At 44.8% G+C, this 19,600-nt stretch overlaps 1 protein-coding gene across 3 annotated transcripts in view; it reads left to right on the forward strand.

Annotated features, from left to right (window-relative positions):
* LOC143767969 (uncharacterized) overlaps positions 1-19,600 on the forward strand; it is a 59,929-nt gene that overhangs the window by 22,246 nt on the left and 18,083 nt on the right. For 2 of the 3 annotated variants that reach the window (XM_077256555.1, XM_077256553.1), the window contains exons 2-6: positions 8,079-8,228; positions 8,357-8,536; positions 8,620-8,743; positions 8,828-8,922; positions 9,911-10,001. In XM_077256555.1, coding sequence (XP_077112670.1) covers positions 8,151-8,228; positions 8,357-8,536; positions 8,620-8,743; positions 8,828-8,922; positions 9,911-10,001 — 568 coding nt within the window. In that variant the 5' untranslated portion in view covers positions 8,079-8,150. Of the gene's footprint in view, positions 1-8,036; positions 8,229-8,356; positions 8,537-8,619; positions 8,744-8,827; positions 8,923-9,910; positions 10,002-19,600 lie in introns of those variants that run through there. The other variant, XM_077256554.1, reaches the window with a different exon arrangement.

The following is a 19,600-nucleotide window of genomic DNA, read 5'->3' on the forward strand; positions in this document are numbered from 1 at the left end:
CACACTCAGCTTTACATAGATAGATTTTTTTTCTTTACGTTGGAGGGCCCAACTCCAGCTATTGCTGTCGGACCTGTGATTTCTATCTCCTCCACTGTGTACAGGATACTAGAGTATAATAAAGTAGTTATGAACGAGACTTAACTAACATTGTGCAGTGACTCTGCTTTCCATATAGTGACAGATATTTCTTGTTGCCGAAGCTGATGTTTTTCACTTTAACCCTTTGTTAAACCCCTCTGATCAGTGCGATCATACAACATACAAGCCTCTGATGGCTCCGGTGATGCCCTGTACTACTGTAGTGCCGTGTATCATCACTGCTGTCAGTGTAATACTAACGGCCCCATACACGAGATAAGAGTTGGCTGAACGGTCATTTGGCAGACGGCCATCTCTCCCGACTCCCCCATACACACAAATATTCCAGCTTTCCTGTGGTCTGTGTGAGAGAGTCGCCCCCAGACTCCTCTAGAGGAGGATTATCTACAGGAAGAACAAACGGATTATCCTCTGAAATTCAGGATGTCAGATCCTTCTCTGCCCTGACATCATCTCTCGGGAGGCCCCCAAATACATTATATAGTCGACAAAACCCCCCAAAATCAGTGCTTTCATGGAACTTTAGTCTGTGTATGGGGGCGTTAAAAGGTAACTTATTGGACGCTGCCTCTGGCCCGGCCTAATAGACCTTCGTACATTGCAGCCCAGACACCATTGTTAGGCATGTAAGTACCGTAGTAACTAGGCCGCCCCATACTATCGAGTATTTGGAGGCGGGGGGCATTCAGCCAAACTCTGTCACACCTTCTTAGATATTGCAAAACAATGGGGAGACAAAATGCGCAATAGGGTCTTATCCACGTTACACAGAGGAGAATATACACCAAATTTGCTCACCTGGTTAGGATTAGATTAGAGCATGTAGATAGCCGCTGCTGCAGATCCACAGGTCTTCACCGACCAGAGAAATTAATGTCTTCAAAGGGAGATTTGTAGTTAAAATTCCGTGCTGCCGCTAAGATGAATTTCAGGAGAGTATAGTTGATTCACAGTGGTTTTATTCAACGCGTTTCAGGGGTCTCATGCCCCCTTCATCAGGAAATACCACCTCACAGTGGTTTTATTCAATGCGTTTCAGGGGTCTCATGTGGTATTTCCTGATGAAGGGGGCATGAGACCCCTGAAACGCGTTGAATAAAACCACTGTGAATCAACTATACTCTCCTGAAATTCATCTTAGCGGCAGCGCGGAATTTTAGCTACAAATCTCCCTTTGAAGACACCTTCTTAGATGTCATGTTTGCTTTTCACAGCAGCAAGTGGTTAAACTGCCAGGGTTTTTCTTGAAGCCTCATCTGTGCCATCCCTGTGGTGTACATCTATGTTCTGGTGCACAAAAAGATTAATTTATTTTTAATAAATGTTAAAAATTATAAAATGTGTCTTCTGCCTTTTCCATGTTTTTTTTTCTTTTTACAAGAATTGTTGGAGCCAATTTTCTTTAGAAATATTTCAATATCTGGTTTTTTTTCTGGTGTTTTTCTTGTAATATAGGAAAGCCTAAGGCCAGAAAGAAAAGCCCATAAATCACTGTACATGGAGACTTTGGGATCAGACCGTTTCTGTCCGCGTTGATTGTGGAAACAAAAATGCTTTTCTAAAAGCCTCAAACTTCTGTGTGTGAATCAGACCTGAGATTTAACGCGATAGAAGATTATAGTGCGGGGAAGACGGGAAACCTCCATATAGACGGCCGGTGGGGATGGAGTCAGTGACGGACTCTGGACAAATATGTTTCTAGAGCCGTAGTAGAAGGTGAAGATGTCATCCTCATCATGAAGTAGTGAGTCGCCCACCAGGGCTGTGGGATACTCGGTGCCGGATCCGGTACTTCACAGGGGGATGTCATGGCTGCGACACGGTCCGTGGCCCTAGGCGCCCATGTAAAAGGGAAAGGTCTTTAATTAACCCCTTCCCGACCCATGACGCCACGTAGGCGTCATGAAAACCCGTGCCAATCCGACCCATGACGCCTATGTGGCGTCATGGAATGATCGCGTTGCTGCAGAGCGGGTGAAAGGGTTAACTCCGATTTCACCCGATCTGCAGGGAGAGGGGGAGTGGTACTTCAGCCCAGGGGGGTGGCTTCACCCCCCGTGGCTACGATCGCTCTGATTGGCTGTTGAAAGTGAAACTGCCAATCAGAGCGATTTGCAATATTTCACCTAAAAAACTGGTGAAATATTACAATCCAGCCATGGCCGATGCTGCAATATCATCGGCCATGGCTGGAAATACTGAAGTGACCCCCCCCACCCCACCGATCGCCCCCCCAAGCCACCGATCTGTCCCGTAGTCCCCTCCTTCCTGTGCTCCGCTCCCCCGTCCTGTGCTCCACTCCCCCGTCCTCCTGTCCGCTCCCCCCGTGCTCCTATGTCACCCCCCCGTGCTCCGACGCCCCCCCGTGCCCCGATCTCCCCCCCTTATACTTACCGAGGCTCCCGGTGCCCGTCCGCCTCCTCCATGGGCGCCGCCATATTCCAAAATGGCGGGCGCATGCTCAGTGCGCCCGCCGAATCTGCCGGCCGGCAGATTCATTACAAAGTACATTTTGATCGCTGTGGTAGGTTCTATCACAGCGATCAAAATAAAAAAAAATAAATAAACCCCCCCCTTTATCACCACCATAGGTAGGGACAATAATAAAATAAAGAAAATATTTTTTTTTCTTTTTCCACTAGGATTAGGGTTAGAACTAGGGGTAGGGTTAGGATTAGGGGTAGGGTTAGGGTTATGGGTAGGGTTAGGGTTAGGGGTAGGGTTAGGGTTATGGCATGTGCACTCAGTGCGGATTTGGCTGCGGATACGCAGCGGATTGGCCGCGGATTGGCCGCGGATCCGCAGCGGATTGGCCGCTGCGAATTCGTAGCAGTTTTCCATCAGGTTTACAGTACCATGTACACCTATGGAAAACCAAATCCGCTGTGCCCATGGTGCGGAAAATTCCGTGCAGAAACGCTGCGTTGTATTTTCCGCAGCATGTCAATTCTTTGTGCGGATTCCGCAGCGTTTTACACCTGTTCCTCAATAGGAATCCGCAGGTGAAATCCGCACAAAAAAACACTGGAAATCTGCTGTAAATCCGCAGGTAAAACGCAGTGCCTTTTACCTGCAGATTTTTCAAAAATCGTGCGGAAAAATCTCACATGAATCCGCAACGTGGGCACATAGCCTTAGGGCTAGGGGTTGGAAATAGGGTTAAGATTAGGCTTGTGGTTAGGGTTACGGATAGGGTTAGGGGTGCGTTGGGGTTACAGTTGTGGTTGGGATTAGGGTTAGGGTTGGAATTAGGGTTACGGGTGTGTTGCGGTTAGGGTTGTGGTTAGGGGTGTGTTGGGGTTAGGGTTGTGATTAGGGTTATGGCTACAGTTGGGATTAGGATTAGGGGTGTGTTGGGGTTAGTGTTGAAGTTAGAATTGAGGGGTTTCCACTGTTTAGGCACATCAGGGGTCTCCAAACGCAACATGGCGCCACCATTGATTCCAGCCAATCTTGCGTTCAAAAAGTCAAATGGTGCTCCCTCCCTTCCAAGCCCCGACGTGCGCCCAAACAGTGGTTTACCCCCACATTTGGGGTACCAGCGTACTCAGGACAAACTGGGCAACAACTGTTGGGGTCCAATTTCTCCTGTTACCCTTGCAAAAATAAAAAATTACTTGCTAAAACATAATTTTTGAGGAAAGAACAATTATTTTTTATTTTCACGGCTCTGCGTTATAAACTTCTGTGAAGCACTTGGGGGTTGAAAGTGCTCACCACACATCTAGATAAGTTCCTTGGGGGTCTAGTTTCCAAAATGGGGTCACTTATGGGGTGTTTCTACTGTTTAGGCACATCAGGGGCTCTGCAAATGCAACGTGATGCCCGCAGACCATTCCATCAAAGTCTGCATTTCAAATGTCACTACTTCCCTTCCGAGCCCTGACGTGTGCCCAAACAGTGGTTTACCCCCACATATGGGGTACCAGCACACTCACAACAAACTGGGCAACAAATATTGGGGCCCAATTTCTCCTGTTACCCTTGTGAAAATAAAAAATTGCTTGCTAAAACATTTTTTTGAGGAAAGAAAAATGATTTTTTATTTTCACGGCTCTGCGTTGTAAACTTCTGTGAAGCACTTGGGGGCTGAACGTGCTCACCACACATCTAGATAAGTTCCTTGGGGGGTCTAGTTTCCAAAATGGGGTCACTTGTGGGGGGTTTCTACTGTTTAGGCATATCAGGGGCTCTGCAAACGTAACATGATGCCCGCAGACCATTCCATCAAAGTCTGCATTCCAAAACGTCACTACTTGCCTTCCGAGCCCCGGCATGTGCCCAAACAGTGGTTTACCCATATATGGGTATCAGCGTACTCAGGAGAAACTGGACAACAACTTTTGGGTCCAATTTCTCCTGTTACTCTTGCAAAAATAAAAAATTATGGGCTAAAAAAATATTTTTGAGGAAAGGAAACACATTTATTATTTTCACGGCTCTGCGTTATAAACTTCTGTGAAGCACTTGGGGGTTCAAAGTGCTCACCACACATCTGGATAAGTTCCCATGGGGGTCTAGTTTCCAAAATGGAGTCACTTGTGGGGAGTTCCTACTGTTTAGGCACATCAGGGGCTCTGCAAAAGCAACCTGACGCCCGCAGAGCATTCCATCAAAGTCTGCATTTCAAAACGTCACTACTTCCCTTCCGAACCCCGACGTGTGCCAAAACAGTGGTTTACCCCCACATATGGGGTATCAGCGTACTCAGGAGAAACTGGACAACAACTTTTGGGGTCCAATTTCTCCTGTTACCCTTGGGAAAATAAAAAATTGTGGGCTAAAAAAATCATTTTTGAGAAAATAAAAATTATTTTTTATTTTCATGGCTCTGCGTTATAAACTTCTGTGAAGCACCTGGGGGTTCAAAGTGCTCACCACACATCTAGATTAGTTCCTTGGGAGGTCTAGTTTCCAAAATGGGGTCACTTGTGCGGGAGCTCCAATGTTTAGGCACACAGGGGCTCTCCAAACGCGACATGGTGTGCGCTAATGATTGGAGCTAATTTTCCATTCAAAAAGCCAAATGGCGTGCCTTCACTTCCGAGCCCTGCCGTGCGCCCAAACAGTGGTTTACCCCCACATATGGAGTATCATCGTACTCAGGACAAACTGGACAACAACATTTGGGGTCCAATTTCTCCTATTACCCTTGGGAAAATAAAAAATTCTGGGCTAAAAATCATTTTTGAGGAAAGAAAAATTATTTTTTATTTTCACGGCTCTGCGTTATAAACTTCTGTGAAGCACCTGGGCGTTATAGGTGCTCACTATGCATCTAGATAAGTTCCTTGGGGGGTCTAGTTTCCAAAATGGGGTCACTTGTAGGGGATCTCCAATGTTTAGGCACACAGGGGCTCTCCAAACGCGACATGGTGTCCGCTAACGATTGGAGCTAATTTTCCATTCAAAAAGTCAAATGGCACGCCTCCCCTTCCGAGCCTTGCCGTGCACCCAAACAGTGGTTTACCCCCACATATGAGGTATCAGCGTACTCAGGACAAATTGGACAACAACGTCCGTGGTCCAGTTTCTCCTTTTACCCTTGGGAAAATAAAAAAATTGTTGCTAAAATATCATTTTTGTGACTAAAAAGTTAAATGTTCATTTTTTACTTCCATGTTGCTTCTGCTGCTGTGAAACACCTGAAGGGTTAATAAACTTCTTGAATGTGGTTTTGAGCACCTTGAGGGGTGCAGTTTTTAGAATGGTGTCACTTTTGGGTTTTTTCAGCCATATAGAACCCTCAAAATGACTTCAAATGTGAAGTGGTCCCTAAAAAAAATGGTTTTGTAAATTTTGTTGTAAAAATTAGAAATCACTGGTCAAATTTTAACCCTTATAACTTCCTAGCAAAAAAAAAATTTGTTTCCAAAATTGTGCTGATGTAAAGTAGACATGTGGGAAACGTTATTTATTAACTATCTTGTGTCACATAACTCTCTGGTTTAACAGAATAAAAATTCAAAATGTGAAAATTGCGAAATTTTCAAAATTTTCGCCAAATTTCCGTTTTTTTCACAAATAAACTCAGAAATTATCGACCTAAATTTACCACTAACATGAAGCCCAATATGTCACGAAAAAACAATCTCAGAATCGCTAGGATCCGTTGAAGCGTTCCTGAGTTATTACCTCATAAAGGGACACTGGTCAGAATTGCAAAAAACGGCAAGGTCATTAAGGCCAAAATAGGCTGGGTCATGAAGGGGTTAAAGGGATAAAGTTTATGTTCGTGACGCCACCTGTGGTATTCGGTCAGCAGGGACTGACACTGCTTTAAGGGGTCCTCTGGGGTGATGTTATGGCAGCTAGATGGCATACCTTCCCACAGGTGAAGTATATCCCCAGGGCTCCAGGTGTATAGATGGTAAATGGTGAGAGGTGCAGTAAAGAACGAGGACACAGTTTGCAGTCTCTTTACCTGGTTTAGTGAAGACTTCAGCAGCCACAGTCCAGGGCACCAGATCACAGGGCCATTCAGGAGTCCCCTTATCCAGGTGAAAATCAAAGCCTTCCTCTGCGCCGTGGTGTTGTAGTCCCTTACTGCCTATGGTTTCAGATAAGGTCCTCACAGATGTTATCTCTCTCTCTGTCCACCGGATAGGATAGGACATAATCCGTATGACAGGTTGCTTAAGGCGGTTTATAGGGACTCTAGCATGCTCCAGGCTCTGAGGGGTGCCAACGTGCCTCCTGGGTATTGGTGTGGACAGGTAACTTGCAGTTCAGCTGTCCTGCCAGTCTCTGAAGTAAGTCGTAGAGGTCCTTACAACCTCGGTGTTCCGGCTACCGGTCTCTGCGCCTCAGAAGGAGTCAGCCTGCTTGAAGCTGGTCACCCTCTGATATCCTCTCCTGTGCTTCTGTCTCCAGCACGCTCACTGCAATATATTCGGCTTACTGTCAGGAGCTGCAGACTCCCATGTCTGCTCAGCTATTCTCCTATCGTACCAGCTCCGCCTAGCTGATGTTCCTCGACAAGCTCCCTTCTGGTAATCTCTTCCCAGGAGCTGCAGCACTGCGGCTACACAGCTACGCAAACCCTCTTCTGCCTCAGACTGCTCTAGTCTGCTGTCTGGCAAGTTCTGACTCACTTTCCCTCCAAACTACAATATATATGGGGAGTCACCTAGTAAATAGGATCAAAAGCTCCCCCTTGTGGCCTGGAGTGTGAACATGTTGCATGTTTGTGGTTAACTGGTGACAGTTATCCTTTCTTGCCTACAAACGTAACATCACTCTCCCCGTGATGAAAGCGACATTACTGTGACGGCCAGGACCCTGGGGCGCCACAGTAGTTATCTTTCATCTCACGTGTAATGAATATCTCCTGCAGTATTGCTAATGCCGATTCCAGTGTCGGTAAATGAGACGAGAATTAGCGTTATGGAAGATGAGTCTATGAGGAACGTATTCAGCTGCCGACTCCGAGGAAGAAACTGTTCGTTGTCTGTGGCCTAAATATATAGGTTTCATTAGTAGATGTAAAGAAGAAAACTAAATACTGTAAATAAATAAAAAAACTCCTCATATGTTTCCCATATTATCTCCAGTAATTGTATTACACATTATTATTCTGAATCTGCACCCTACTATTCATCTGTCTCCACACCCTCCATGCACACGATTACTGCACTTGATACTTGACTATTGCACTTAAACACACGGGCTGATGACCCGATCATGCAGCTTTATATGAAAATCCCTATTTATTATTATTGCCAGACCTGAAATAACAAGCACTTTTCAGCTATTGTGTCCCTCCATTTCCTTGTAGATTGTGAGCTTGCGAGCAGGGACCCCACTCCTAATGTCACTGTTTAAATTGTCTTAACTTGTATTGAATTGTTTGTCTGTACATGTCCCCGCTTAATTGTAAAGTGCTGCGGAATATGTTGGCACTATATAAATAAAGATTATTATTATTATTACACAGGATTCTTCTGATGTTACATCAGCTCATACTTCTCATTAAGGTCTCTACAATATCGGATCCTCTCAGTGAAGATCTTCTATAGAAGAGAATTTTCCTGATTTACCCATCAAAGATGGATATGGACAGAGACAAGATGGCAGAGAGGATATTACACCTCGCCCTAGAGATCCTCTTCTGTCTTACTGGAGAGGTGAGAGATTCTGATGACGTCACATTACATCATTCTTATCTATGGGAATAACAGATGGACAGAACTGGAGAGGTGAGGAGTCTGGAAATGTCTGTAGTGAGATTTATTAATGTGTCTTCCATAACCAGGATTACACAGTAGTGAAGAAGACCTCTAGTGATCTTTGTCAGGATCCTGTGTCTGAGGGATGGGGAAGACACCTGAGCCCAATCATGGGACCTCCACCTCACCCCATGATCCATGAGGACATCAATGACCAGAAGATCCTAGAACTCGCCTACAAGATGGTTGAGCTGCTGACTGGAGAGGTGACACTGCTGGGAATGCTGGGACATTATACAGTAACGCTATGAAGGGATCGGGGGGATGACGGTATCATTGTATGTGTCAGGTTCCTATAAGGTGTCAGGATGTCGCTGTCTATTTCTCCATGGAGGAGTGGGAGTATTTAGAAGGACACAAAGATCTGTACAAGGACGTCATGATGGAGGTTCCCCAGCCCCTCACATCTCCAGGTAATAGACAGGAATAAATACATACAGCCTATATTTATCTGAATGTAAAGAATGAATTCAGTCCCTGTTATGTGTTTCCTCCAGATCTATCCAGTAAGAGGACAACACCAGAGAGATGTCCCCATCCTCTTCCACAGGACTGTAACCAAGAAGATCCCTATACTCCTCAGGATCATCAGGTAGATGGAGAGAAGGTGTCAGGAGTTCTCCTGTATGATGTGTAGACACTGGTGAAGGTCTTGTGCTCAGTCTTGTTTTATCCACCAGTATTATATGTTTTATACACCCCCCTGGGTTAGCCCCCCCCTTATTGAGAATTTGGGTAAAAAATGATTCCATTTGTTAGATCTTTGTTAGATCCAGTTTGATCAACCAAAACTAACATTAGATCTCCCCTACAAAATGAGATATTTACGATCTTTTTCAGGGGGGCTAACCCGTAGCTAACCACCCCCTACTTTGAAATTTGCCATTTTTGGATGGATTCTGATAGATATTCGTTAGATCCGGTTTGATCAGCAAAAAATAATGTTAGATCTCCTTCCGTTCTCAAGATATTGGGGGTGTCAGGTGGGGGGTTAGCTACAGGTTAGCCCCCCCTACTTTGAAATTTGACGTTTTTTGGATGGATTCTGATAGATATTCGTTAGATCTGTTTGAGCAGCATTTTTTGCTGATCAAATTGGATCTAAAGCATATCTTTGAAATTCCATTAAAAAAAAGGCACATTTCAAAGTAGGGGGGGCTAACCCGTAGCCAACCCCCCAACTGACACCCCCAAAATCTCGGGAACAAAAGGAGATCTAACGTTAATTTTTGCTGATCAAACCAGATCTAACGAATATCTATCAGAATCCATCCAAAAACAGAAAATTTCAAAGTAGGGGGGTTAGCTACGGGTTAGCCCCCCCCCTGAAAAAGATCGTAAATATCTCATTTTGTAGGGGAGATCTAATGTTAGTTTTGGTTGATCAAACTGGATCTAACAAAGATCTAACAAATGGAATCATTTTTTACCCAAATTCTCAATAAGGGGGGGCTAACCCGGGGGGGGGGGGGGGGGATGTTTTATACTTGTGTAATGAGAACGGTGGAGATGGCAGGATTAGAGCTGATCATAGATGTGACTTCTCCATCTGTCGGTGACTTTTATAATATTTGTTTCAGGGTGAAGATCTGACCCATATTAATACTACAGAGACATATGTGAGGGGTGATGAGCGGTGTAAAGAGGAGATTCCTACATATGACTACCCAGGTGAGTAGTAACCACTAAATGCAGAGAAGTCACAGATTCTTCTCAGTCACCGGCTGTGGCTGCTTTATCGGTGGTGTAGTCCGGCTGTATTACCATAATCACCATTTTGCCTCTAGACCACAACATTCTCCTCCACCCAAAATTGTTCAAATGACTTTGGGTATAGAAAGCCCTTTTCTATAGAACTTACAACCTGGAGGATCCACATACCCCTGATATTAGTGTGAGGGTTATCCCTTAAAGCGAGATCGATATGATTGCTTGTACCTGACCCAATATAGGCCAAGTGCATGCTTAAAGAGTCACACCAAACAGCGTTAGATGTATACTCCTTTCTCAGCTAAGGCTTGCACACAACTGAAGTTTATTCTCAAGACAAAGAGACAGGAAAAGGGTGTCACACAATCTTCTGAGTAACCAGTGTCAGTCTATGATAGGTCCATTTCAAGTTCACTTCAATATATGGTATCCAGTATCTTAGCTTCTGCATTCCAAGGATTCCTTCCAGGGTGTTGTCTGAACACACAGACACCATCTTGGTACACCATATCTGAACTGACTTATATAAGGTTTAATAATTGATTTCATTAGTCATTCTCTCCTTCACATTAGGAGATGCTGATCGTTACCTGCCCAGATTTATAAACTATAAAGCCAAATGACAGCGTACGTAGAATGTGCTGACAAGATAGAAAATCACTTGAAGAAAAATATTATGATGGGACTGTAAGAGAAAGCGGAGGGTAATGATGCTGTTGGTTCCTAGGTCTCTGATATCTTATTGGATGAATCTACCTTCTCTCCCCCTTCTGTGCTGCTGAATGTGCTCATATGGTCCCAACAAGACCAGGTCCAGTCTTTCTGGCCAAACTTCACTTTTATGATCGACAACATTAAATGTGCAGTGAGGCCAAGTGTGAATTTCTGTACAATAACAGAGTTTCAACACCATTACATGGATATGGACTTACACTGGGACCCCTAGGCTTGGACCATGGGGTTACCTGCTATTCTGTGGTATTAGATGGCAAGAAGAATAGTCAGGTAGCTGGGTCAGAACCAGAAGGACAGAATACAGAATCAGGAGACACAAGATTAGTCAGTAAACGGGCCTTGGTCACAACAGGAAACAAATACACAAGCCGCAAGCTGAGCACAGAGGACTGAACCAGAGGAGAACAACGCTGTTTCTGGCAGATTCTGGCCATGTGCTTTGAGCTTTAGTAGGGTGTAGTGCTTCCCAATTGGCTGAAGTAGGGAGCAGATTACTCCAGCTGGACAGCAGGAACAGATCCCAGATGAGATGGGACACACCATATGCAGAAGCCCTAATATAATGAAATGACAGAAAACCAGAATAGTTGAAATCCCCATAAAGTGATTCCATTTTATAAATTAATTCACTGAGGGTTATAATCTATACACACGTGGTCAAAATTGTTGGTACCCCTCGTTAAATGACAGAAAAACCCACAATGGTCACAGAAATAACTTGAATCTGACAAAAGTATTAAGAAATAAAAAATCTATGAAAATTATAAATGAAAGTCAGACATTGCTTTTCAACCATGCATCCACAGAATTTACAAAAAATAAAACTCTTGAAATAGGCGTGGACAGAAATGATGGTACCCCTGAAAATAATGTGACAAAAAGGACATGTTAAATCGTGGTGTGTCCAGTAACTGGCATCACAGGTGTCTACAATCTTGGAATCAGTGAGTGGCCTGTATATAGGGCTACAGATACTCACTGTGCTGTTTGGTGACATGGTGTGTATCAAATAAACTCACAAGCTATATATCCAACAAGGGAAAAGACAAGTTTACAAAAGAAACCCCCCCCCCCCCGTAAAAATTGTATACTTTATTAAATACCCAACAAAAAAATACCCAGAAAAGAATAGCCTAAATGGTAGATAAGTCAAAAACTAACAGGAGATGTCATCCCCAGATAAGACTAGACTGATAAAAATCCAGTCACAGACAACCTCAATTAACAACTAGAGAGGTATACCCTCCTATAAATAGTAGTACCAGTGATACAGCCGTGTTGTCATTAGCTTAACCCCTTTCTGCCATTGGACGTACTATTCCGTCCATGTGGGGTGGGCCCTAATTCCCAAGGACGGAATAGTACGTCCAGCACGATCGGCCGCGCTCACGGGGGGAGCGCGGCCGGGTGTCAGCTGCCTATCGCAGCTGACATCCGGCACTATGTGCCAGGAGCGGTCACGGACCGCCCCCGGCACATTAACCCCCGGCACACCGCGATCAAACATGATCGCGGTGTGCCGGCGGTACAGGGAAGCATCGTGCAGGGAGGGGGCTCCCTTCGGGCTTCCCTGAGACCCCCGGAGCAACGGGATGTGATCGCGTTGCTGCGAGGGTCTCTTACCTCCTATCCCTGCTGGCCCCGGATGCAAAATGGCCGCGGGGCTGCATCCGGGTCCTGCAGGGATTACTTCCGGGTGCCGTGCAGGCGCACAGAGTGATGTGCAAACTGTCAGATCACCGATCTGTGATGTCCCCCCCCTGGGACAAAGTAAAAAAGTAAAAAAAAAAATTCCCACATGTGTAAAAAAAAAAAAGAAAAAAAAAGAAAAAAAAAATCCTAAATAAAGAAAAAATATATATATTATTCCCATAAATACATTTCTTTATCTAAATAAAAAAAAACAAATAATAAAAGTACACATATTTAGTATCGCCGCGTCCGTAACGACCCAACCTATAAAACGATATCACTAGTTAACCCCTTCAGTGAACACCGTAAAAAGAAAAAAAAAAAAAAACGAGGCAAAAAACGCTTTATTCTCATACCGCCAAACAAAAAGTGGAATAACACTCGATCAAAAAGACGGATATAAATAACCATGGTACCGCTGAAAACGTCATCTTGTCCCGCAAAAAACGAGCCGCCATACAGCATCATCAGCGAAAAAATAAAAAAGTTATAGTCCTCAGAATAAAGCGATGCCAAAATAATTATTTTTTCTATAAAATTGTTTTTATCGTATAAAAGCGCCAAAACATAAAAAAATGATATAAATGAGGTATCGCTGTAATCGTACTGACCCGAAGAATAAAACCGCTTTATCAATTTTACCAAATGCGGAACGGTATAAACGCCTCCCCCAAAAGAATTTCATGAATAGCTGGTTTTTGGTCATTCTGCCTCACAAAAATCGGAATAAAAAGCGATAAAAAAATCTCCCGTGCCTGAACATGTTACCAATAAAAACGTCAACTCGTCCCGCAAAAAACAAGACCTCACATGACTCTGTGGACTCAAATATGGAAAAATTATAGCTCTCAAAATGTGGTAACGCAAAAAATATTTTTTGCAATAAAAAGCGTCTTTCAGTGTGTGACGGCTGCCAATCATAAAAATCCGCTAAAAAAGCCGCTATAAAAGTAAATCAAACCCCCCTTCATCACCCGCTTAATTAGGGAAAAATTCAAAAATTTAAAAAATGTATTTATTTCCATTTTCCCATTAGGGTTAGGGTTAGGGCTAGGGTTAGGGTTGGGGCTAGGGTTGGGGCTAGGGTTAGGGCTAGGGTTAGGGTTGGGGCTAGGGTTAAGCCTACAGTTAGGGTTGGGGCTAAAGTTAGGGTTAGGGTTGGGGCTAAAGTTAGGGTTAGGGTTTGGATTACATTTACGGTTGGGAATAGGGTTGGGATTAGGGTTAGGGGTGTGTCTGGGTTAGAGGTGTGGTTAGGGTTACCGTTGGGATTAGGGTTAGGGGTGTGTTTGGATTAGGGTTTCAGTTATAATTGGGGGGTTTCCACTGTTTAGGCACATCAGGGGCTCTCCAAACGCGACATGGCGTCCGATCTCAATTTCAGCCAATTCTGCGTTGAAAAAGTAAAACAGTGCTCCTTCCCTTCCGAGCTCTCCCGTGCGCCCAAACAGGGGTTTACCCCAACATATGGGGTATCAGCGTACTCGGAACACATTGGAGAACAACTTTTGGGGTCCAATTTCTCCTGTTACCATTGGGAAAATACAAAACTGGGGGCTAAAAAATAATTTTTTGAGGACATTTTTTTTTTTTTTCACTGCTCTGCGTTATAAACTGTAGTGAAATACTTGAGAGTTCAAAACTCTCACAACACATCTAGATGAGTTCCTTAGGGGGTCTAATTTCCAAAATGGTGTCACTTGTGTTTTTTTTTTACTGTTTAGGTACATTAGGGGCTCTGCAAACGCAATGTGACGCCTGCAGACCATTCCATCTTAGTCTGCATTCCAAATGGCGCTCCATCCCTTCCGAGCCCTCCCATGCGCCCAAACAGTGGTTCCCCCCACATATGGGGTATCGGCGTACTCAGGACAAATTGGACAACAACTTTTGGGGTCCAATTTCTCCTGTTACCCTCGGGAAAATACAAAACTGGGGGCTAAAATATAATTTTTGTGGGAAAAAATGTTTGTTTTATTTTTACGGCTCTGCATTATAAACTTCTGTGAAGCACTTGGTGGGTCAAAGTGCTCACTACACCTCTAGATAAGTTCCTTAGGGGGTCTACTTTCCAAAATGGTGTCACTTGTGGGGGGTTTCAATGTTTAGGCACATCAGTGGCTCTCCAAACGCAACATGGCGTCCCATCTCAATTCCTGTCAATTTTGCAGTGAAAAGTCAAACGGCGCTCCTTCCCTTCCGAGCTCTCCCATGCGCCCAAACAGTGGTTCACCCCCACATATGGGGTATCAGCGTACTCAGGACAAATTGTACAACAACTTTTGTGGTCCAATTTCTTCTCTTACCCTTGGGAAAATAAAAAATTGGGGTGGAAAAGATAATGTTTGTGAAAAAATATGATTATTTATTTTTACGGTTCTGCATTATAAACTTCTGTGAAGCACTTGGTGAGTCAAAGTGCTCACCACACCTCTAGATAAGCTCCTTAGGGGGTCTACTTTCCAAAATGGTGTCACTTGTGGGGGGATTCAATGTTTAGGCACATCAGGGGCTCTCCAAACGCAACATGGCGTCCCATCTCAATTCCAGTCAATTTTGCATTGAAAAGTCAAATGGCGCTCCTTTGCTTCCGAGCTCTGTCATGCGCCCAAACAGTGGTTTACCCCCACATATGGGGTATCGGCGTACTCAGGACAAATTGTACAACATCTTTTGGGGTCCATTTTCTCCTGTTACCCTTGGTAAAATAAAACAAATTGGAGCTGAAGTAAATTTTGTGTGAAAAAAAGTTAAATGTTCATTTTTATTAAAACATTCCAAAAATTCCTGTGAAACACCTGAAGGGTTAATAAACTTCTTGAATGTGGTTTTGAGCACCTTGAGGGGTGCAGTTTTTAGAATGGTGTCACACTTGGTTATTTTCTATCATATAGACCCCTCAAAATGACTTCAAATGAGATGTGGTCCCTAAAGTAAAATGGTGTTGTAAAAATGAGAAATTACTGGTCAACTTTTAACCCTTATAACTCCCTAACAAAAAAAAATTTTGGTTCCAAAATTGTACTGATGTAAAGTAGACATGTGGGAAATGTTACTTATTAAGTATTTTGTGTGACATATCACTTGTGATTTAATTGCATAAAAATTCAAAGTTGGAAAATTGCGAAATTTTCAAACTTTTTGCCAAATTTCCGTTTTTTTCACAAATAAACGCAGGTAATATCAAAGAATTTTTACCACCAACATGAAGTACAATATGTCACGAGAAAACACTGTCAGAATCACCGGGATCCGTTGAAGCGTTCCAGAGTTATAACCTCATAAAGGGACAGTGGTCAGAATTGTAAAAATTGGCCTGGTCATTAACGTGCAAACCACCCTTGGGGGTGAAGGGGTTAATGCTATAGATGTGCCGATATAGGTGAGGTTTCCCTAGACACTACAAAAACCTGTAAATATATGCCTACCTAGATGCGGAGGTTGGCACCCTAAGAAATACGAGAATGGCGCCCCCGCTCGTACGATGGCTGTCCCTGATCTCCTACCTGCACCCTGTAAGGAAACAGTCAGAAACAGAAGGCCAGGTGGCTTGTCATATCATGTGATGGCATTTCGTGTTATATAGCAAATATGGGGCCCCCCAACAATGTGATGTAAGTAAAGAGACAGATATTGTCAAACATAACCTATACATATAGATGTATAAATACAGGAAAAGGAAGGGTCTAGGTTTCCTGCAACATCATCATGACCTCAATAAACATATCACCAAAAATAGTCATTATAAATTAGCTGGCACTACTATAATAAAACGTGTTTGTAAATACCATATGTACAGATAAATACCACAATGCACATCATATTGTGTCACTATACCCACCAACTACAAACAACAGACCAACAGGTGCCATGTTTGCCCCTGTAGAAAAAATGCAATCATATACTCATCTGTTGTATTCATGATGTATGAATAGTTGTGGGTCCTGATAGAGTGACTCCTCGCATGAATCAAAGCAAAACTCTAGGCTAGATGATAGCGTGGCAGTATGGAGTTGTCCAAAAGAAAGGCTGCGACTACATAACTACGGGTCTTTTTTAAATACCTTAACAGGTGCATGTGGAAACCACTTCCTGTTTGGCGGACACAAAGAGCCAAACCGCCGCTGCAGACCGTCCGCCCCGGCACCAATATAATCCTAGCTGGTGCCATTACACTGAAGTCAGATTGCTCCAGTGCTCTATGCGCATGCTCACCTCCATTGGGAGACGCTAGATGTGCCGATCACGTGATAGGCGCATATTACAGCGCATGCGCCGATCTATCTCAAGCTGACAGAATACTGGGACGCTGAGGTACTATTGCGCACGCGTCGCCAACCAGGGCAGAGCACAATGTTATATGATGCTGCTATATATCAGCAGTGGGTGCCATTGCCACTTAATATGAAGCACCCTACGAGAACACATAAAGCGATACCATTAGAGTGTATATATTACATTAAGTCCAACCAAAAAGTAAATTAAATAAAGCACCATATATCTGAAGTGCAACAATAGCATATATGTATATACAAAGTTGCACAGATGGACCCTAGCAAAGAAACAAAATACATATAGAGTTCGAAGTTTGAATATCCATTGACATTCTTTTTGAAGAAGAAGCTTAAGATTCCCACCACGTGGGTTGCGTCGCACCACCTCAAGGACACTGCTCTGGTATCATCACGGACAGAAATTGCAGTCATCACATCTAAAAGTACCACACGGTTTGCAGTCTAAACAGGTGCCAGGTGGTTTCGATTTATCATAAAAACTATGGACCAGCCGGTCCAAGAGTTCGAAGTTTGAATATCCATTGACATTCTTTTTGAAGAAGCAGCTTATTAACCCCTTCCCGACCTGTGACACAGCGTATGCGTCATGAAAGTCGGTGCCAATCCGACCTGTGACGCATATGCTGTGTCACAGAATGATCGCGTCCCTGCAGGCCGGGTGAAAAGGTTAACTCCAATTTATTCAGTCGTCATGACAGCACTAACGAGAGAGGGGATCCGCCCTTCAGGGACAGGAAACCTACAGAGATAAAAGGGCGGCACCTCTCTCCCGCATCAGTTGGTTTCCTGTCCCTGACAGGGGACCCTACAGTATGCCTTTAAGAAGAAAGGTGAAGAATGAAGATTTTGACCCAGGTCCGACTCACCGATCCTGGAGGCGGGAGGTCCCCTTCCTCGGTGTTGATCGCGATGCTGGAAGTGCCGCACCACAGAGGGCTGTGGGGGTAGGCAGCAGCAGAGCAGGAGCAGCCTTCAGGGGGAGTGCTGTCTCTTTCGGTGTCCCATCGCCGCAGGTACGGGTAAGTATTATGTGGGAGGCCCTCCTTCTGATAGCGGGTGTTGGGGGCTCCCTTTAGCTGGGGTAGTGCCCCTAGAGCCGAGTAGATTTCTTTTTTTTTTTTTTTTTTTCCCTTTTTCTTGCTTTTTTCCCCCTGTGCTGCGTGACCGCACGGTGTTATAGGGGTCACCGGTGCCCTATCAACCAGCACTTATGGTCCGCGCTCGGGTGGGCGGCTGCGGCGCGTTGTCGGCGGTGTGGGTGTCCCCTCTGGCTTGTGCGCTGCGTGCGGCGTTTGGGGAAGCTGTAGGGCGCACCGGAAGTGACGCGCGGAAAGGGGCGGGGCCTGGAGCGGCAGCAAATGATGACGTGCGGCGCATGCGCAATAGGCCGCGCCGGGGGGGAAAAACATGGCGGCGCCCTGTCAGAATTACCGAAGACAGCGTTCGTGGCAGTTTTTTATCAGAGGAGGGGCTGGATACAACAGCGCTCCCCTGGGGGATAGTGTAAGTATCATTGGTAGTGGTTTTCGTGGAGGAGGGGCCTCCCACATGCGGTAATGTACCGGGCAGTTCATCAGGATGGCCTGCTGACCCCCATCTGGGGGAGGTACCTTTGGGGCCGGCTATTTAATGATTCAGCTGCGGCTTCCTCTTGCTTCGCTTCCATTTTCACAATGGAGTCTCAGGAGCAGGATCCGTTGCCTTCAGAGCAACAGTGTCAACCCCTGGAGAAGCCCCATGCAGCGAACACCCAGCGACGTTCTAGTGGCAGTAGTCGTCCTGGAGGTAGAGCTGATCAATCTTCTAAAGCCGGAAAGTCCTCAAGCCGTATGGATGTTGCTTCGGTGGAGAGGGTCCCCCCGCAATCTTCGGTACCACTCAGACACTATAGGGGTAAGTGATCCTCGTGAAAGTTCACTTAGTGATTGTGTCTCCCCTTATTTCCCTTTCTTACATCAGGGAAAAAAGCGGTCCTCTAAGTCCAAGCACAAGGAATGTGCAGAATGTGGTATTCCTCTCCCTGACGAATACGTAAAAAAACTATGTGGTCCGTGTATCCAGCGTCTAATAACGGAGGAGACACCCGATTTCACTACTAGTCTAAGACAAATTGTTAGAAAAGAGATTAGAAGTTCTTCAAGATCTCAATCTCATAGTAGGGGGCCTAAAATAATAGACCCTGGATCCCCAAGTTCACGTGAGGACAGTGACTTAGGAGATCTAAAGTCAGAAGCTTCTCACACATCGGTATCCTCCTCGGACACTGAGTACGGACATTCTTGTTTTTCTTTTGACCGGATAGACCGCCTCGTAAAAGCGGTAAATAACACAATTGGAATTGAGCAGACCCCGCCAGAAAAGTCCATGCAAGATGTCATGTTCAAAGGTCTGGACCGTAAATCCCGCAGATGCTTTCCGGTGGTAGAGAAAGTTAGCGCCCTAATTTCCAGAGAATGGAAAAAACCGGAAAGGAAAGGTTCTCTTCCTCCATCCTTTAAACGGAAGTATCCATTCGAAGAGTCCGCATCGGCGACGTGGGATAAAGCCCCGAAGCTCGATGCAGCTGTAGCCAAGGCTTCCAATAAATCCTCTCTACCGTTTGAGGATCTGGGAACTTTAAAAGACCCACTGGACAGGAGGGCAGATGTGTTTCTCAAGGGAGCCTGGGAAACTTCAGCAGGGGCTCTTAGACCATCAATTGCTGCCACCTGCACTGCACGCTCTATGATGGTGTGGTTGGATAGCCTGGAGGATCAGCTAAAAAATAAAACCCCGAGAGACGAAATGTTATCCTCCCTCTCTATGATTCAGGGCGCTGCGGCATATCTGGCTGATGCT

Source organism: Ranitomeya variabilis, chromosome 4 (assembly GCF_051348905.1).
Source record: "Ranitomeya variabilis isolate aRanVar5 chromosome 4, aRanVar5.hap1, whole genome shotgun sequence".
NCBI classification, from domain to species: Eukaryota; Metazoa; Chordata; class Amphibia; order Anura; family Dendrobatidae; genus Ranitomeya; species Ranitomeya variabilis.